This window comes from Falco rusticolus, chromosome 3 (genome assembly GCF_015220075.1).
Source record: "Falco rusticolus isolate bFalRus1 chromosome 3, bFalRus1.pri, whole genome shotgun sequence".
NCBI classification, from domain to species: Eukaryota; Metazoa; Chordata; class Aves; order Falconiformes; family Falconidae; genus Falco; species Falco rusticolus.
In genome coordinates, this window is record NC_051189.1 from 28,169,866 (window position 1) to 28,188,964 (window position 19,099).

General features: G+C 36.4%; 1 protein-coding gene across 1 annotated transcript in view; it reads right to left on the bottom strand.

Annotated features, from left to right (window-relative positions):
- VPS13B (vacuolar protein sorting 13 homolog B) overlaps nucleotides 1-19,099 on the bottom strand; it is a 476,916-nt gene that overhangs the window by 57,188 nt on the left and 400,629 nt on the right. The window contains 1 exon segment of the mRNA XM_037379063.1: nucleotides 6,757-6,953. Within this exon segment, the coding sequence (XP_037234960.1) occupies nucleotides 6,757-6,953 (197 nt within the window).

Consider the following 19,099-nt stretch of genomic DNA (forward strand, 5'->3'; position numbering starts at 1 on the left):
AGCCTGGAGCCTTTTACTAGCACCTATTACAACATATTAATTCTACATTTAAAATGCCACCCCATTGATGTCTTTTTTGTAGCTGTGCTCCTGACGCCATGAATTTCCAAGCATTATCTTTTGGTCCCTTGAGAGAAACTAACACTACATCACAACTCTATAGGTTGCTAAGACACCACTGAAGTACAAATAAACTATCTAAATTAAGCCAAATCTACGCTTAATGTTCCTTATTCTCACTTTCTTTGCAGTTTGACAGTGAAGAGTTTTTGTTTAAAAGCATAGATTTGGTTCAAGAAAACAGAGTCCATGTCCTCAATCAAATACTGCTTGTATTTTTAAAATAAAATTTAACAAAAGATTAAGTAAGGCTAACTTACTATCTCTGTCAGAAAGTAATTAGCTTTCATAAAGCACCATGAATGGATTTTCATTGACTTTTAAAGATATTTTAAATTCAAATACTGGTTTTCAAAGGAATATGTCTTAGGCTTTTAGGACCAAATTTTTCATAATTCCATGAGTGTTACTGCAAAATTATGCAGAAATATAGTGGTACTCCAAAAGTTCAGCTGCCAATGTGTAGAATTCCATGGACAGGTAACTCTAATCAGTATATTTTGTGTTATAGTAACTAGCTAGTATGGTATATTGTAGATTAAATTCAACTTTAGATTTGTAGACATCAATTAAATACTTGTGTAGCAGTAAAACCAACTGTATTACCTAATTATCAAAGAATCAAGACAGGATATTAAGAATGAATTAAGCCGGTGAAGATGAAAGATAGATCACTTAATCAGATTTTTAGCTGCTTTCCTGTGCTTTACCTTTCAAATTGCCTGTTTCATTCAAAAATGGTGTTGTAGGCCTTTTGAGAACTGCCATCTTTGGAAATAAAATATTCTTGTGTTCACCACTAGAATATCTATGGGACTATGGGCTGCTTTTTCTTTGCTCTGCCATGGATATTCCTTAGACTGTTGGAACAAAGCACGGAAGCAAATCCAAAAGCCACCAACATTCTATGCTGATTTAGCCCATTTAAATACTCTTTGAACCCGTGAAACTGATTAGTTCTTCAGAATAACTGTCAATATTTTAAGAATTGTTGCTCATTGCATTATGATTAGAACTGAAGTCAGGGACATATGGAATGAAATAGGAAAGGGTAGAGGTGCAAAGAAATGTTAACCAAACTATGAGGAACTTTAAAAAACAGAATTACATTTTGATATTCTGAATTAAGACTTAATTTGCTACAACAGTTATAACACTCACTGCAGTACAAAGAAGGAACATTTACTTCTGAACTTAGAGGTTTATTCTGAAATTCCAGATTTCATTTCCTGGACACCTATTCCTTTTTATTTCCTTAGATATGTTTTTTCAAGATGGATATTTTCACAAAATAAAAAAACCCAAACCCTCCAATTCTATTTAGTCAAATTTTATATACCTGCTTCTTATTGATTGTGCATTTTACTGTGATGGGACCTTTGTCTTTTCTCACTCATAACTGCTTAAGAGGCTGGGAACAAAAAGATTCAAAACGGCGTTTTGTTTTCTCATGGACAGTTAGCTTGGAAACCAAAAGGGTCCACCACTGGAGTGATTCCCCTAAGAAATTCAAAGTCTGACCACATGCTTAAAGAACCTAACCAGAGAGAAACGGAAAATGAGGGTGGGAGAATGCTGCTCCCTGGGACAGAACTGGCCTTGCATCCTCTCCCATGCTAGGGAGGGACAAGCACTGGCAGTGAAGGACTGAGAGAGGCAGGACAATGTGGGCTATACCATGCTTTAGAAGGCAAAGTCACTCTACAGAGAGATCACCTTCTAGAAATCACCTGAAAAGAAATGCAACAGGGATTCTTTCATCACTGCTTTCCTACCTGCCCAGACTTCATTCAAGTGTTACTGTTTTATCTGGAAGGGGTCCATAACCCAGTTACAGTACAAAATATACTAAAAGCAGCATCCAAATTACTATAGTATTGCCTTAAAAAAGAACTGTAATAGAGATCATTATATTGAATGAATACCTAGTCCTTAAAATCACTACCATGACCTCCAATTTTTAAATTAAATCCCACTTAAACTTTTTGCTGAGGTAGACTTCTGTCAGACCTTTAGCACTGCTACTTTCTCTGTTTACCTTGCATAGAGCACAGAAATCAAGACACAGTCCATCACATACTGGGTGCGCAAGTAAATAAAGCGGTGTTAGCTGAAAACCCAGGAAACTTTCAATTACGCCTTGGTGAACATAGTAAGGAGCATTAATATGAGAGGTAGATCTGATTGTGAAATCAAAATTTGGACATCAAATAAATAAAATATCAAAAAAATCCCACATTCTCTTGGCTGCTTTGGAGCTACAAAACACAGTGTGGACTGTCCACAATTTTTCAGCTGGGGAGAAAAGGAATAACCAGCTTCTACTGCTTTGTGTTTGGCACAACATGCTGAGGGATGGGTGTAACAAAACCAAGGGAAATTCTAAATAAAGCTGACCTGTATTTAGTAACAGATTTTTTTTTAAATCCTGTGAAATATCAGGATTTTTAAAATGGAAAATACCTACATTCAAAGTCATCATGCAAAGCAGTTCAAGTTAAATATATGGCAACTGGGAACAATGACTTAACAGTGACCTGCATTATTCTTGTTATTTTAAGAGTGGAATATTTAAACCAAAACTGCCATTTGTGATGAAACCACAACATGGGAAAATATCCACTGGGAAGAAGAAAGAGACCACTTAACTCATTTAATTTATGACTCAAATGCTGGTCTGAACCCAAATTGTTAGAGGTCAAAATCCAGTACATCATTTACTTTGAATAAAAGCTAAAACAATTAGCAAGAAACATGATCACAATTCCTCACATTAATTTTAAAAAAGTAGCAATTTAATGCTTATTTAAAAGTTTTTCTACTTGTTTCATGGTTTGTATCTTAAGGCATTTTCAATTACTATTTCACATTAGTATGTCAGTAATTATAAAAATACTGTTTACATTACACAGGAGATACACAAATATATAAAACATCTTGTAATGTAACTCATTTAAACAAAGAATGATAACCCCTCCCCAAGCAAACCAGGGAGGGGCTTCAGTGTCTCACCAACCAAACAGAGCTATAATAAAAGTAACTTTGATTATAATTTGCCAGTCCTGCAACATGAAAATGCAATCTATAAAAACAATCTCCTTTTAATCCCTATTTTAAGGTCTTCCATAAACAGTCATGGATGTCATATATGATTCCTTCCATAGACATTACAGTAAATCCCCAAGGGGATGCTAAATTATTTCACTTAGGACTTAAGATTTATTTATTCATTGAATAAACATCATAAATGTTCATTCAAACCGTAGACATTCATTGAATAATGGTCTACAAAATAAACAACACACAATATATACTATGTCCCTATTCAGATAGCTCCTTCATTTTTATACATCTAATTATTCCTGACAATCTCCGAAAGAGCTTGCATACAACAGGATCTGGATCTGACATCTTTCCATATTCATTATTGATGTACTTCAGCCTGCCAGTACTGCTCAAGTATCAGCTGGATCCACATCTTCTCACAACCTTGCTGCTTTCCTGTCACATGAGACACATAAGTTTCATACTTTATAACTGATGTTAGGAATCAGCAATATAAGGTACTTAAACACAAAAGGATCAGCTCTCTGGTATTAATAACTAGCATAGCAAAAAGCCCTGCAGAATTTGAAGGAAAAAATATTATCATTGAGCAGCAGCTGCATGCATATGGCAGCTGTTAAGAGTCTGACCCAAAATACAGGATCAAACTAAGAAAACAAACTTTGACAAGACAGCATTTTTATACTTTACAATTAATCATGAATTAAATTTGCTAATCAGTCATACACTTACAGCATGTAACTAATATCAAATCATTATGAGTCTCCAGGAAAACTGAGATCAACTTCTACACAGTTTTTGCTTCTCTCTCTCACTCACAGATACTTCAGCCTTGAAGTTCCTTGGTCTACTCGGTATTAGCTTTAAGCACAGCTCCTTGTGGCTCTTCTCACAAGTCTGTAAGATCTCACGTTAAACACTTGCTTTAGGAACAAGCCTAACACTGAAATTTACCATGACATGGCGCAGTTTCTCTCTATCAAAACCAAAAAAAGCTTGGCATTTTTTCATCTAGTAGAATCCAGAAAACATTTTAGGGTGCTTGGTAACAAGAAAATATCCATGCCGGTAGCAATATGTTTGTTTGATGAAGTCACATTTTCAGCAAAGTTACTACCAGCACGGACTTCCTAAATTCTACTAGGGGTCTGGAAGGGTTGGCCTTCTCTGCAGGTCCGCAGTATCTGTCACCACCTGCTAAACAAGGCTTCCCTTTAACAGCATGTGATCCTTTGGGGCTTAACCGTTACTTTAAACTTGTTCTGTAGCTGTAACTATATGTATTTCAGTGCTTCCAATCTGTCTCAAAACCTCCAAGCCAGTGACGTGTGACTGGTATGATTTGCTCTATTTCCAACAAAGACAGTGTGCCCAAGCACCATCGGTCAAGGCCTCATCTCTGAGGAACAGCTGCTCCTTTTCAGACCCGTTAGTTTTCTCTGAGGAGGATCACTCCAGGTTGGTCAGGACTACTTCTTCCACACCAGTCCTTCCTGCAGTTGTCCTTAAGAAAGCCTGCAGTGCAGCCTTGCTTGAATATAGAGATCAGTTTGAATTTCTATCTGGAACTGCTGCTGAGACAGGGAATATAACCTTTCCTTTCTCTGGTTAAAATAGAGGTTTTCCTCATGTACCCCTCTCAGGTTTCAGGATTCTGGATGGAGTTTGCCCTTACCTGCATGAATCGTCAAATTCCCAGTCTACTGTTAGTTCATGTAGGTGTAAACTGCACATCTTGACATCATTATAAATTCCTCAGGCCACCAGAAGTGTCAGGACTAGTGACTGCAGTCTCTGTACATGAGCCTAAGGAGCTGTCAGTTCAAGACACTTTCCCTTGACTTCCCTCTTTCTCTTGTTTTTTTACCTTCAAATGCTTCAGTAGTGTGGTGCATGGTTTTTGCCGCCTTCTTTCCTCTCCTGCCATCCCTATTCTATTCAGTGAACTGCTAAGGCTTCAGTTTAATTCCTGTTCTTTCAGTTGTAGTTTCTGCTTTAGCTTTTCATATACACACACAAACTGGAAGACGTAGGGCTTCTAATATCATTGCTGCGGCCAGAGCAATTGCCTGCCCTAGGGTCTTCTGGTACCTCAAGGCCATTAGGGTATTTCTACCCCTTTATAACTTAACACCCTGATACTACTGAAGACGGTCACTATTGTGGAGCAGGCCTGCAGCCTCCCAGCTGAAAATCATTAGGTCAGACCTTCTAGGCAGGTTAATTAATGTCCTGTAAATATTTCTGATGTTAATCACAGTCCAGACTGGTTTTATACTGTATTTTTTTTACTTATCTGTATTTCTTTTTAACCCTAGCCTCCTTCTGAAGGATTACAACTCATTAGCTTATCAGAGCTCCCTGAATGAAAAATACTGCATATAGTGATGAACCCTATTTGAGCAGAGAACAATAAACATGATTACAGTGCCAAATGCCTGATGAAAAAAAAAAAATCTACTAAATTTCACTACTTCATTTTCAGTTCCCACCGAGTTCACATTTCTGTGGTGTTAAGCTGACCAGGAAGGCAATTTTGCCAAGGTCCCACAATCAGAGGAATTAACCTTGTCTAAAACACTTAACTTCTCAATGATGAAAATGCATTCTTTCACAATTAACATCAAGAAATCATTTCCAACCTGATACTATTAATGGAAACCAGATGTTCAATTTTGTTCATTGATTTTGTTAGACATGTTCATATTTCCTGATTTCTCTGAATTCTATAGCTGCATGTAACATACATGTGGATGCTACACACTCATTCAAGCATGTGTTCATACACAGGCAGCAACAATCAGCAAATATCAATGATCCAAAAGGGTCATGTGGGGTTTTCTGCTCCAGCTACAAAATGTTAAGAAAGTCTTTGAAAGCAATTCCACTGCTGTTTGTGAAGAGAACTTGTACTTGTTTCTTCTTACTCTACTTTATTAATTAAAACTGAATGAATGCAAATAGGCAGAGTATCTGTCATTGTACATTGTTTCCAGTTGAAAACACGAAGAAAAATGGATCCCCAGCATTTGAAAAAACTCATTAAATTTTTTCACTGTTAGCATAGTAAGCAAGCTGTATGAATAATAATTATGTAACGCTCTTGAAGTACTCCAGTTCTGTTTAATCCATTCAAAACAGACACTTCGCTTATTTTAGTCATTGACTTGCACTGAGGACAGAACGAAGGTGATGTATGGGGAGTGCATGGAAGCAGAATGTTTACTACTATGTTATACAATGGATTACACCTCAGCCTTCTTTTGATAATTAGCTAATTTTACTGCCCTGTGGAGCTAAGAGGTTTCAGGATATGGCCTCTTTGTCCACAATTTTCAGTAAACCTTGTATTCAGAAAATGGATGAAATGACACTGCCAGGCTGCTTGTAAAAGAAAGCTCTTTTTGTGCACACTCCATCACCTCGCATGAAAATGAACTACAGTCAATCTCATTTAAGACCAGCTACTCTTACTGCATATGAAAACAGTATCTTTTTTCCTAAGTATCTGGAAAAAGATTTCTCAAGATGTAGCGTTACATTTCTGTTTCCCTCCTCCTTTAAAATTACCTTTGGTCATCAGCCACATTCTGACTGCTGTTCAGGACAATCCTCCACAGATCGGAGGCTATGAGCTCTTTCTGATCATTCACAAGGTTGATACTGGGCAGCTGTAGTTCACAGACTTTGCTTTCTGATAGACTGAATTCCCGGAATGCAACAAATGATTTCTGAAGCTCATCCCAGTACTCCAAGCTGCAAGGAATCTGTGATAAAAGGGAGATGGCATAATTACTTTATGCTTGATTGCAAATATAATGGGATTTACTGTACACACTAAAAGTGCAAAACTAAAGTAAGCTGTCATATAGAATATCAGAATTGTAATCCTTACTCAGATTCTGTGCTGTCTTGACTTAAAATATTTTTAGAATGTCATTGCAGTATAACACTTCAAACCTTCTCTTACTAGGTACAGAAATAGCTACTTGTTCCATAGTACACAAGAATAACAAAGACTACTCAAGTAATCATTATTTGTACTATGCAGCCAAAAAGTCCATCAGATGTCATCACATCATGGTAGCAAGGACATTCTAATCATCATTAATTTTTTTTTTTGCTTGAACCAGCTCTTTTAATTTTATTGCATAACAAAATATAAATGTATTATTTACCCATTTATTTTCATATTAAAATGATCAAAGACGCAGAGTAAAAATTACGATAGACAACACAATACCTTGTGGTGAGCCAACACATGAATAAAAATCCTGGAAGAAATCATGAAGTACTTGTAATCACATGATCTTTTCTTTCATGGAATATGCTATTATAGACAACTCTGTGATTTTGGGAACCCAAACCCAATAAATACATAGCAGCTTCTGTTTAATCACATCCCTAATTTTAAGTCTGTAAATAACTCACTTGGATTACTCCTGGATGCATCACTGATCTGGAGAGAATGTTATTAAGAGGCATTTCTTAAGACAATAGAAAACAAATTTTAATAAAAGCATAGATTTAAAGGGTTGTGTCTTAGGCCTCCTTTTTTGGGGTTGGGGATAACAGCATGATAGTGAATGAGAATATGAATTTAAAACAAATGCAAACTCAGTAAGATATGAAGATTTTAGAATTAAGATACAGAAATCCACAGTTACTGCACTTGTACGTGTCAAGAAATACTAGAAATCAAGCTGACAAAAAGCAACTAGTACAAAATGCACGTGTATGTGCTATTACCTTTTTTATGCGTGTCTGTGTATAGACATACATACATAAATTACCAAGAAAAAGTAAGAATGTGGTAGATCTGCAAGTAAATCTAGGCACAGCTAAAAAAACCTCTGTAAGTATTCTTCCTTGTTGCTTAGTAAGGACTATAATGCACATGGAGGCGACAGCAGGCGGATTAATTAACAGGAATGAAGGTTAAGAAGAAAAATTCAGGGAGCTCAGTGGTTCAAGCTGAGGAGGGCAAGGGAACATATATAATCATCAAAGAATTCTGGAGGAATTACCATGTGGAACCACAGAGCCTGAAATATGGACTTTTACTACATCTGTCAAGTCACAATGATACCTGAAGACTGAAAAAAGAAACCACAGTCACCAACTTTTTTTTTAGGTCAGGATGGAGGGAAAAAGAAAAAAGTATCTGATAACTACCAGCAAAACTCTGATGCTAGTAATGTATATAATATAAAGTAGCATAGCAATATCAATCAGGAGTGCTGATTTAATTTCAAAGATTAGAGTCTGAGAAAAGGGATTGATTTAATATAGAAAAGCACAAGTCATATGTAAAGACAGCAACGCATTTGTTTAAAAGCTGCATATTCAATTGGAAAGGGTGAAGATACGTAAATGTCAGCTGGAAAATTCTGAGGCAGTATGATGATGCCTGGAAAAAGCAAATGTCATCCTGAGAGACATCAGGTGAGATACTTCCAAAAAGGAGGGGCAAATATTAATCGACTTGTGTAAGACACCAGTGGGGCCTCATCTGGAACGTAGCACACAAGTCCACTTCTACATGTTAAAACTGTATTAACTCATGGTAGGATCTGTGCAGAGCTGAGGACCAAAGGAAGGAAAACAAAAGGAACGCGACTGCTCTACCCAAACACCTCAGGAGACAAACAGTTAATAGAGGAAAAGGTCTACACGAACTATGGGTCAAAACTAAGCTGCTCTATGAATAAAGTGTAAGGCTAGAAACCTGAACAGAAAAAGGGAGGTTGAAGGACAGCCGTGGTGCTCAAGACAGCTGCTTTTAAAACCTTGATTTGTTAATAAGATGGAGACAGTAACAAGCATTGCCCCAGTGGGAGCAGGCTGGGCTCGATGAAAGTTGTTTTCTTTTCTGCGTTGCTAACTCTACAATGGTGCTGTGTACAACAACAGCAGTATGAAACATTACATTACGGTGTTTGTAGCCATATTTCAAAGTTATACTATATTTATTGTTTTTGCTCTTAGCGGCATTACAGAGTTTTAGATTTCTTCAAAACTTCTAAGTGTTCAATTAGTTGAACCTGCAACGCCTGTGGACAAACAGTCAAAATTGTAATACCATAGCAATGTCCCTACCTTCAATTAGGGATATATCCAAGGTATTCTCCTATGTTAACCCCAATGGCAACATCCATCATCCACTATCTTTCATACCACATGGTGTGGTCATTTACACTCTTTTTTAAACACTCTTTTTAAACCTCCACAGTCTTCATTTGTGATAAAACATTTGATTTTATTTAAAATATTACAATAGTTGGCATATTTCCTATAGCATAAAGTCTTGGAATTATATAATTACAAAAGGATCTGTATAATTTCTGACAAAAGGTTGCAGCCTTTCATGGTTGCACAAGTACTTCTACATATAGCGATATTTATTTCTGCATATTTTTAACTCTTAGTCCTTATAATACCTGGAGATTTTTTAGGACTCTGATTTGATATATTTGAATACTTGGTTTGGTCTTGTGCTTCCTATTGCCTATCAACACTTAAGTTACCTTTTCATGTTGATGTTGTTGAGTAACACATGTGCAACAAGTCTTGTAAAGCTATCCTATTATTTAGGATATTTATTTCTTTTAGATTACATCTCACAACAAAACTTTTTTTTTTTTTTAAAATATGGAAATCTCCCTAATGAGACTCTCACAAGATTGGATTAGAATAGCAAGTAGCGGGCATTTTAGAAGAGGCTAAACAAGGTGAACGAATTCTACCTATTCGCACAAAGATTAATGAGCTGGAAGAACAAGTAAAGAGCATAAAAAGGACTCTCACAAGTGGTACTACAATACGAAAACCAAAACTATCAGTAAGACTAGAGGAAAATGATATAGAGAGACTGAAAACAAAGACCGAAAATAAAGGCAGAACAAAACTTGAACACCCCCTCTCCTTCCCCCCCCGACTTCATATCTGTTGTTTAAAAAAAAGAAAACTAGGAATTTTAAAATTTCCACCCACTCAGTAGGTGGTGGAAATATTGAAACTTATCTTGAGGAAAATGTGGCAAAGTAAAATGATCAGAACAATTATGCTATAAAGAAGTAATAACTCCTCTTCAGGCTCTGATAACATAGTGTATTTGCCTTTCAGGAACTTCATGGTAACCTCTTAAGCAAATTATGAAGAATTTGGAAAGGCACAGGAATGACTGCTGGACTCAGCAGTATGAGTAGCCAGAAAGAATATACCACCTAACAAAGCAGGCTGGTAAGCACGTTGAAAAGATTCTTCCTCTTTATTTTTGCTCATGATTTTTTTTTGTAATTGTGTTGCAGTATGTTAATAATCTACCAGAGTAAGAGACAGTATCTTTTAAGGCATCATCTGCACATTAGAAGTAAAAAGTCAGACATGCCTTATGTGATTGCTTATATAAAATACAGCTCATGCTTTGGGACTGTCCAAACTGTAAGCTTTCTAGTTTGAAACTTGCAAAAGACTTAGTTGATTTAGAATTTCTGATTCCTACATATCTAGCTTTATTTGTTCTAGGGGGTTTATTACAAATGCCTGATCTGGGTAAGTTTAAGGAAAGATGGTAGCTCTGGGCAATATTAGCTGCCAAAAATAATAGTTGTGAAAGCCTGGAAATGGGCTATAATGCCAGAACTGAGTCATAGGCAGTGGGAATAAGTGAATTAGCTGCAACAAGAAATTCCCCATATGTAGAATTAAATATGGTACTTTCACCTTAAAATATTTGAATAAAACCTAAGCTATAATTCAGATAATTGTTACCTCTTAGAAAATGTGACGGCTAGTGCTGCCTCTATAAAACTAAATACTAACGAAGCATATCTAACCACAAACTTCTTTGCTAAAAAGCAAGCATGCTTCTTCAACAGACACTTCTCCAAAGCTTTTGTCTTCTTTCCCAGGTCTCAAAGAAAGTTTTAATTGCTACGATTTTATTCACCTGTAAACTCCAAATGGAACCATTACTGTACAGCCCCTGTCACTTACATGTGCATAAAACTGTGGGCTCAGATTTAACCAAGAATCTCCAGGTTCTGCTTTGCAAGAAAACCATGTACTATGGCACAAACACTTACTTAGAAGGATGATTATGGCAACAGAGAGCAAAACAGCAGTCAAATGCTTTTTATTCAGCAGCATTAACAACAGAGATCAGAAGCAGAAGTGAAAAGCTACATGAAAAGAGCCTAAACTTTGAGTATTTATAACAAAAACTGTTAGTAAGATAAATCTAAAACAAAGCAGAGAATTTGAAGGTTCCTCCTTTTTCTCATTACTGCTGTGGACTATAGACATGGGAGATCTGAAAACTGCATGGTACTGTTCTGATGAAGAATGAAAATGGTCTGTTAGTAAGTTTTGATAGGAAGGGAAGCAGCTCCCTCCCAGTGACAGTTCCAGTCCTGCCCCCTATAAGTAAAGGACGCAAAGAAACAACTCAGCTGAAACAATTGCCTTGGAGCAGAAATCTTTTGAATTAGGAGTGTGTGGATTCTTGTTCTCTGTGAATCTCTGTGAATACATAGTACTGTAACACAGACATTATGAGGATCACCTCTGTGAACATACATCAACTCTCTACAAAAGCTCTCAATTTCAGCAGAGCTGAAACCTCTGTAATTTTCCACAAAAAAACACCAAGCCCCAAACAAAAACTCAAAAACCTTCTTATAAATTTGCATCCTTCAAGTCATTTCCTGCATGCTTGTTAACCTATCAGCAAGACAGTATTAATAACCAACACAAAGTATTCCCACTAATGTACTACAACGTGATAGGTCCTGTTTTTTGTTATTCATCTTATCTTGTGTCACACATTACCTGTACCAGAATAATTTAATTCCTATTTGGAAACTAGGGGTCAAGAAATACTACAGACTCTGTTAACACTATGTTACGTATTAATATTTTCATCCATACGTTGTACACCCTATTGACCACATGGATACTCCTTATTCCCACTTTAATAAAACGCAATGGGAAAGAACTGACTGTTGATCCATATGTGCTTTTTAAAGGCTTTCATGATCACAACATGCTTCTAGATTTTCCTGTGACCTGATGTTATCCTCCCAGCTTTAGACTGCTTTGCTAATCTGGATTTGAAAAGCCTTGGGTGCCCACCACACATCACTAGGTATGTTTCTCTAGCTGAGCTCTCTAGCTAAGCAGAGGACCAACACCAGTGCACTTCCACAAGCTGTCACCTTACCATAACTGATCATACCTACAATTCACTATACATCTTGTCATAATGCGAACAGGTACCAGACACAGACGGCATTGCCATTTAGGATATAAATAAGTAAAATACCTCCATTTCTTAGCTAATCCCATCTTTTGCACAGACATCTTTTTTTATCTCTAGGAAAAAGCTACAGCCATCTGCCTGCTATTTTAAGGTTGCTGAATGAATCTATATAACAGTATGATTGCTTTATTATTTAAGTACTGGAGCATATAATTTTTAAACTCAATATAAAAAATGGACTTTTAACTATACACATGCAGATCTCTTTGGCTGCAAAATACATCTTGTCCAGCTGACAAAGAAAGAGATTAACAGCTGGGTTACAGAATGTGCTTGATGTTGCTTTCAGTGATGCTTCCTTTTGATTCATGTTTTTGCTAGAAAATAAGCTTTTACAGAATAAATGCTTACTTCTTGAATCTCAGCCCCTCAGATCGTGGGCGCTTCCTCTTGGAAATGAAGTTATCCTTGTTCCAGAAACAATTACTGTACAAGAAAATGTACACAGAAGGCAGGAAGCGTGTGTGTGTTTTATCTACTCCAAGCAGGGCCACCTAAGTGAATGAGAGGCAGAATACAATACAAACTAGCACTTTGTGTCAGACACCAACCCATGCTGAGATTTTAGCTCTAGTTTCCTGAGTGTGAATAAAATGATTGCTCTGTAATAAAGCTATTCTGTTATTAGGATATTTTACTGTTTTAAGGCCAACTGCCTTAAAAATATAATTCTGCCATTAGGTGAACAGAAGTCACAGTAGTAGGAAATAAAAAGCTTTATCCCAATTTTTATTAGGGAAAAATTCTTGGCAATAACTACCAAGAACATGACTATTAAATTTGATTTTGAAGTATTATTTATATAAAAATCGCAAAAGAACCCTGCAGAAAAATTTATTATGTAGAAAATACGCTCAAAAGAAAATTAATATTAAACAGAATAAAACCTCTGTAATATGCCTGTTCACATGACACACACAATCCAATCTGACCACTGGAACAATATTTTTGGACAACTGTAGGCCAATTCAACATCCACATTCCTGTTCAGCTTATGTGACTGACATTGTGACATCATCCTACAAACTGAACTGCCTGTTGGAAAACATTTTTTCAGCCTTCCTCAGGGCTAAGACTGTGTCATATCAGTGTGGAAAACAGCCTCTCCCGGCACAGGTCAACTACCAATTTTACCTTTTCATGAAGATCCAAATAAAGGAAAAAGATGGTGGTTTACAGTGAGGTAAAAATTTAGCCTAGTATCAGTAGTATTAGGAGTAATAGCAGTACTAAGATTAAAAACATTCTAGCCGTACAAAGTATTTGCTGCTCCCCCAGTTCATCTCCTTTGTGTTTTTATTACGGTTTTCTGTACTTTGACACCATTTTGATGTGTTACATACCTGTATATTTTTGGGCAGTAAAAGTTATTCCTCTATGGTGCACTCTCACTTTTCAACATTCAGGAATAATCAGATACCATACCTGGAGAAATTTTTCAAAATCTACCCATATAATTTCTTCACAGAATTTTTATACTTCTCTTTGAATTTGGTTTAACAAATTTTGTCCTCTAGAACATTTAAGTTACAAATACTCACTTTAAAACTGAATATGCAGTATCTGCTTAATTTAATTTTTTTTCCCTATTCATATTGAGGTCTTTGGCTGAATAATGAAAATAACTACTATTTTGCTTTCTAAGTAATAACATACACCTCAGCTCTTTCAACATTTAACAAATTTATTTATGATCCAATTAGAATATTTATTTTATTTAAATTTACATCTGTACTGTAGTTCATAAAATAAATATTAAATAGAGTTATAATAAAGAGATATGAAAGACAACTCCTGCCTTCTGAGAGAAACTGTTCTTTAAAAAATACATAACTGCCTTTTAGCTGACTTTGGAAAAAAGCTTCTATACATCTTCAACTAATAGAAGCTATAAAAACCCCTTTGTAATATTGGAACCAGTTGAGAAACCACAAGTATTCAAATGCAGGAAATCATGATTTTATAACATTTTAATGTGATCTACTCTTGGGAAACAAAGTTAACCAAGCCCTATTTCTGTACAGGAAATATTCCACTGTACAGTTGTAATACATTGTGGTGAGGGGTACAGCTGCAATTTTTTCACCTGTAATGCCCCACTGGTATTGTGGCTTACTGAATTGCATCAAGATTGCCTTCCTGTCCGGAAAGCCCTCTAAGTACAAACAAGACTCTAAGCCCAGGTTTTATTTTCCCTTGGTATCAGAATATGGTAATTTAAGAGCCCTGAGAAATGTTTTTTAACCTTTTAGAAGAAATATGTAGCATTCTTTTATTAGGAACTATGTTCTTTGCCTTTTTAAAACAACATGTGACCAACTTATCAATTTATCAGGCTAGCAGGTTCAGAGCAAATGCAGGTGTGTATAGTAATGTAATCTGTCACAGATACTGCCTTTTTTTCTTTATGGAAAATTACTCTAAACACACTAACAGCTTTTCTTAAGAAAGCACAGAAGAGCGCTATGCTATAAGTGAGATTTCGGCATGACTTTTTAAACAGGAAAATGTATGTAGTATTAAGTGTCAAACTCATTTTTTTCTACTAATTGTCATTCATCTTGAGACTGAGTTTATGTGAAGATCACTTGCTTTTCTAATAGCAAAAGCAACAGTATTTAATTTATTAGGAACTTAATTTATTGTTGCAAGTATTGAGAAACAAAAGTATATAGACAGGAGATCTTACATTAGGGACTTACCTACTTCTTGCAGTACTCCTCATTCTCTTTTTTTGATACAGGAAAAATCTTCCACATTTTATGGAAGGTGTTTCATTTTTTTAAGCTTCAGTATTTATTAATAATATAAGCATTATTCTGTTGAAATGTAGTTACCTCTGGGATTGAGGGTAGCAGCCTATTAATACCTAAAATACTGTGTAATTTTTGGTATATGGGCTATTTTGACCACATATTTTCACCACAGTAAAGCCTGGTTCCTACAAGCAGTGCCACAAGATCAGCATACAGCAGGAAGGGCTTGGGTTTGCAAAGTTTCATAAATCAGAGTTACAAAATCTGAAAAGTACAGAACACGAGGAGAGTGTAAATCTGTCATTAAGATAATCTGATGGTTTCGTCAGTCCTCTGGCACCCGGTAGAATTTTCACTGGCTCAGTAACCCCAAAGGGTAAATTTCAGTGTGATGCACAGGCAAATTATGCACAACTTCCATTAACATTCCCAACGAGTTACGCTTAACTCCCTGCAGACTGCACAGAAACTGTAAGCCAAACAATACAGTCTCATCTCAATGCAGTGAACACTAAGATCACACAGCAAAATAATTAAAATTATACACACAAAATACAGTAACAAAATAGTAAAGTCTAAGATAATCCTGCTCTCAGGCAAGGAAGTTCACAAATAATGTTTAAAGCTGGAATTCCTAAAGAGAACAGGCTCTGTTTCAACATCTGCTTAAGACTCACTGTGTAACACTGCAACTCCTTTAGCCCCTAAGTCCTTCCTTGCAAGAAAATTAAGACAATACTTATCATCAATAGTCAGAGTCTTAACTCTGGAAAATGTGCAGAATTCTGCCCAGCATCATAAAACTTGCTCACATCCAGATCATCTGAAGTGTAAGTGGCTCAGGCTGTAATGCAAGCCTACAGCCCTCAGACCAGTTGTTTACATGATGGCCTGCATCCTTTTTTGTATACATGCATGGATGTAAACACTGCTTCTACTGACAGAAAAGCAGTTTCCTATATTAGAATAAAAGGCATTTGTTACAGTCTAGTTTATGATCAGATATGCTCAATCATTATTCTGTATTCTGTATTTTGTTTCAAGCTTGTTGCAACTCTTCATGCAGTAGAGATCATAAACCCACCATATACAGTCTATGTATAGTAGAGGTATGACTAGTACAGTCATTTTTAACAATATCAAAAGGCAGAATTAACAAGAAATATAAGTTTTAAAAAGCAGAACCCCAGGCAAAGCACCAAATCTGCCTTCTGAGCAATTCACAACAGCTAGACAAATTATTTCATCATATGTCTAAAAAGTCTGATTATTTGAAGACAGTACTGAACTGTCTTCAGCATCTGGCAGCAGATTCAAAAATTTGCAAACCGACAGGTTTATCAATAAGCATGGTTGAACTTTACAGCTTATTATCTAATAACACTATGAACTTAAACTTAAATCACTAACCTGTCACACACAAATCATCTGGATTTCCAAAATAGTTGTTGCTTTGGGAATATAAGAAATAAATCAAACATGAATAAAATTTGTGGTTTCCCAAAAAGCTCTTTTCCCAGACTCTCAAATGCCCAGCTGAACACTGTAGCCCCAACAGGGAACGAAAAGTAAAAAGGAAGCAGAGCCAGCCAAAAATGAGGTATTCTCTGTTAAAAGGAAAAATGAATGTCTTTGACATTGATCATAATTCTTTTCCTGTTGACTGTCATGTCAAATCCTTCCTGGAATAATGACTTACAGTAGGTCTAATGTCAGTCATTTTTAAGCTCATGCTTCCTTAAGCCACTGTTAAAACAACCACAAGGTGTTAGAAAATGACTGTTTATTGGCTGACAGTGTTGAAAAAATCAGATTCCCAACTGCAGAGTTTGCAAATGTTTTATTTAAATAGCATAAGCATGTAAGGCAATGCAAAAGACCACTTTTTTGAATCATCACCTTTTGAAGTTAGAAATATTTTATGTTCTCCTAAAAGAGATTTCACCATATCTGTAAATGCTCTGAGTAAATTTAACCAGAGTGGTTTTATTTACCTGGTCTTTCTTTATTGTTTAATAAAGCCTGCAAGTTAAGCCCTTGCGGCCTCAGAACTATACTCACTAACCTAATTTTTGCCAGTAGACTTTGAGATTTGGTTAATTTAATCACCACTTTTCTAAACCATGACTAACTACTCTGTTTATTAGGATACTATATAAAGAAGAAAGGCCAAAAAAGGAGACCTTAGCACACATTCATCTTTTCATCAGCCATTATAATGCTGACTACACTTGCACGCAATAGGAATCCTGGCAGGTACACAAGGGAAACATCCTCTAATACAAAAACCTGTTAGGGGTATAGTTCAGTAGATATTTTATTTTAACTTCATATGGAGAAAAGAACAAATGCCATAGATTATCTTCCTTTTGTCTTGTAAGCTTTAACAGCTTGCATCTCTCACTGGATGACAATCCAGGAGAAAGAATTTTAAGTCTGTGTTGGTGATGCAGCTTAAATAAATCAGAGAGCTCAGAATTTGGAGCATTACACATTATACGACCAATTTGATTAGACAAATATGGTTTTCTCCACCTTTTAAATCCATGGCCACTTGTGTAAATGCTCTTGTGACAACACATAGCTTTTTGTTTGAGATATGGGGCAGTGCCAGCAATATCCCTTACTGGAAAGATAATGCTGCTATGGAATGGCAAACACTGAGATCTCTGTAAAAAGTTCACTAGCTAGCACAGGCCTGCAGCTGTACAGGAAATCATTGGCATGTCCTGTTCACCTGCTGGCACAGAAAAGCAAAATACCTCCTTGATGGCATACAAGTTGCTCTCCTATCTTGGTGAGCCCCTCCCAACCTAAACCTGTCAACCTTGCTCTTGGTAAAGATAAATGATATAAAAAAACTGGCTCAGATGAAATCACAAAAGTAGAAAAACCCCACAGGCTAATCAGAGGCAAAGACAAATAAATCTGAGATTCTCAAGATCGTAGGAACCCACAGGAAGACTTCAGGAAACTAGACGCATACAAGCACAGTTTTAAGCCACACAGCACGGATATCCAACAGCAGTTTCTTTGAGCTTAAATGCCTAAATGTAGCTACCTCCCTATTGGATCTGTACAATTTGAAAGTCACTGTTGAATCACTAACAGATTTTTTTTTCCTGCAACTCCTTCCTTCAAATTGTAAAAATACCACAGAAAATACCACTTACCCTTTCTCAAATGCTGCAGCCTGACTGATCCAAGGAACTGTACAAGCATGGTTGAATTTAGCTTACTTGATAGCTCTGAAATACAGTCCCTTACGATGTGGAATAAATTCTTCTTCAATTACTCTTTATGTTCTGGGACAGTAGCATTTTCTGCATAACTGTAACTATTTTCAGGAATTAGAAATTGCTCCTACTCCTTTCTTTCTTATGCCATATTTCCCAAGCAACTGGAACAATCAGGATGGAGGAAATGGCCACAAATTCTCTTTCAGCTGTCCTCATAACCAGCTCAAGCCAATGTTATCATTTGGGAGATGAGAAGAAAGACTGTGAAGCCCTTCCTCTGCAGTTTAGACTAGCACACTCCTTCCTGTTCCTGAGTTGCTCACGTATCTTCTAAACACCGATATCCCTGCAGGAGACATTTCTATATACCTTATAAAACATATCCTGCTTGAAGGCTGCTACCATGCTCTGAAGTCCTCAGTGGAAGACATTTTATGGACTGATTCACAAGAACGAGAATCATCACGACCAAGAGATTCCAACTTTAACTGCTACGTAACAAGTACATCACAGAGCAAATAAAAGACCTATTGTCACATAATGATAAGCTGGTTGCCTTGTAGAACACAGTTAACTGTTAAGCAGGGAAACTGAGG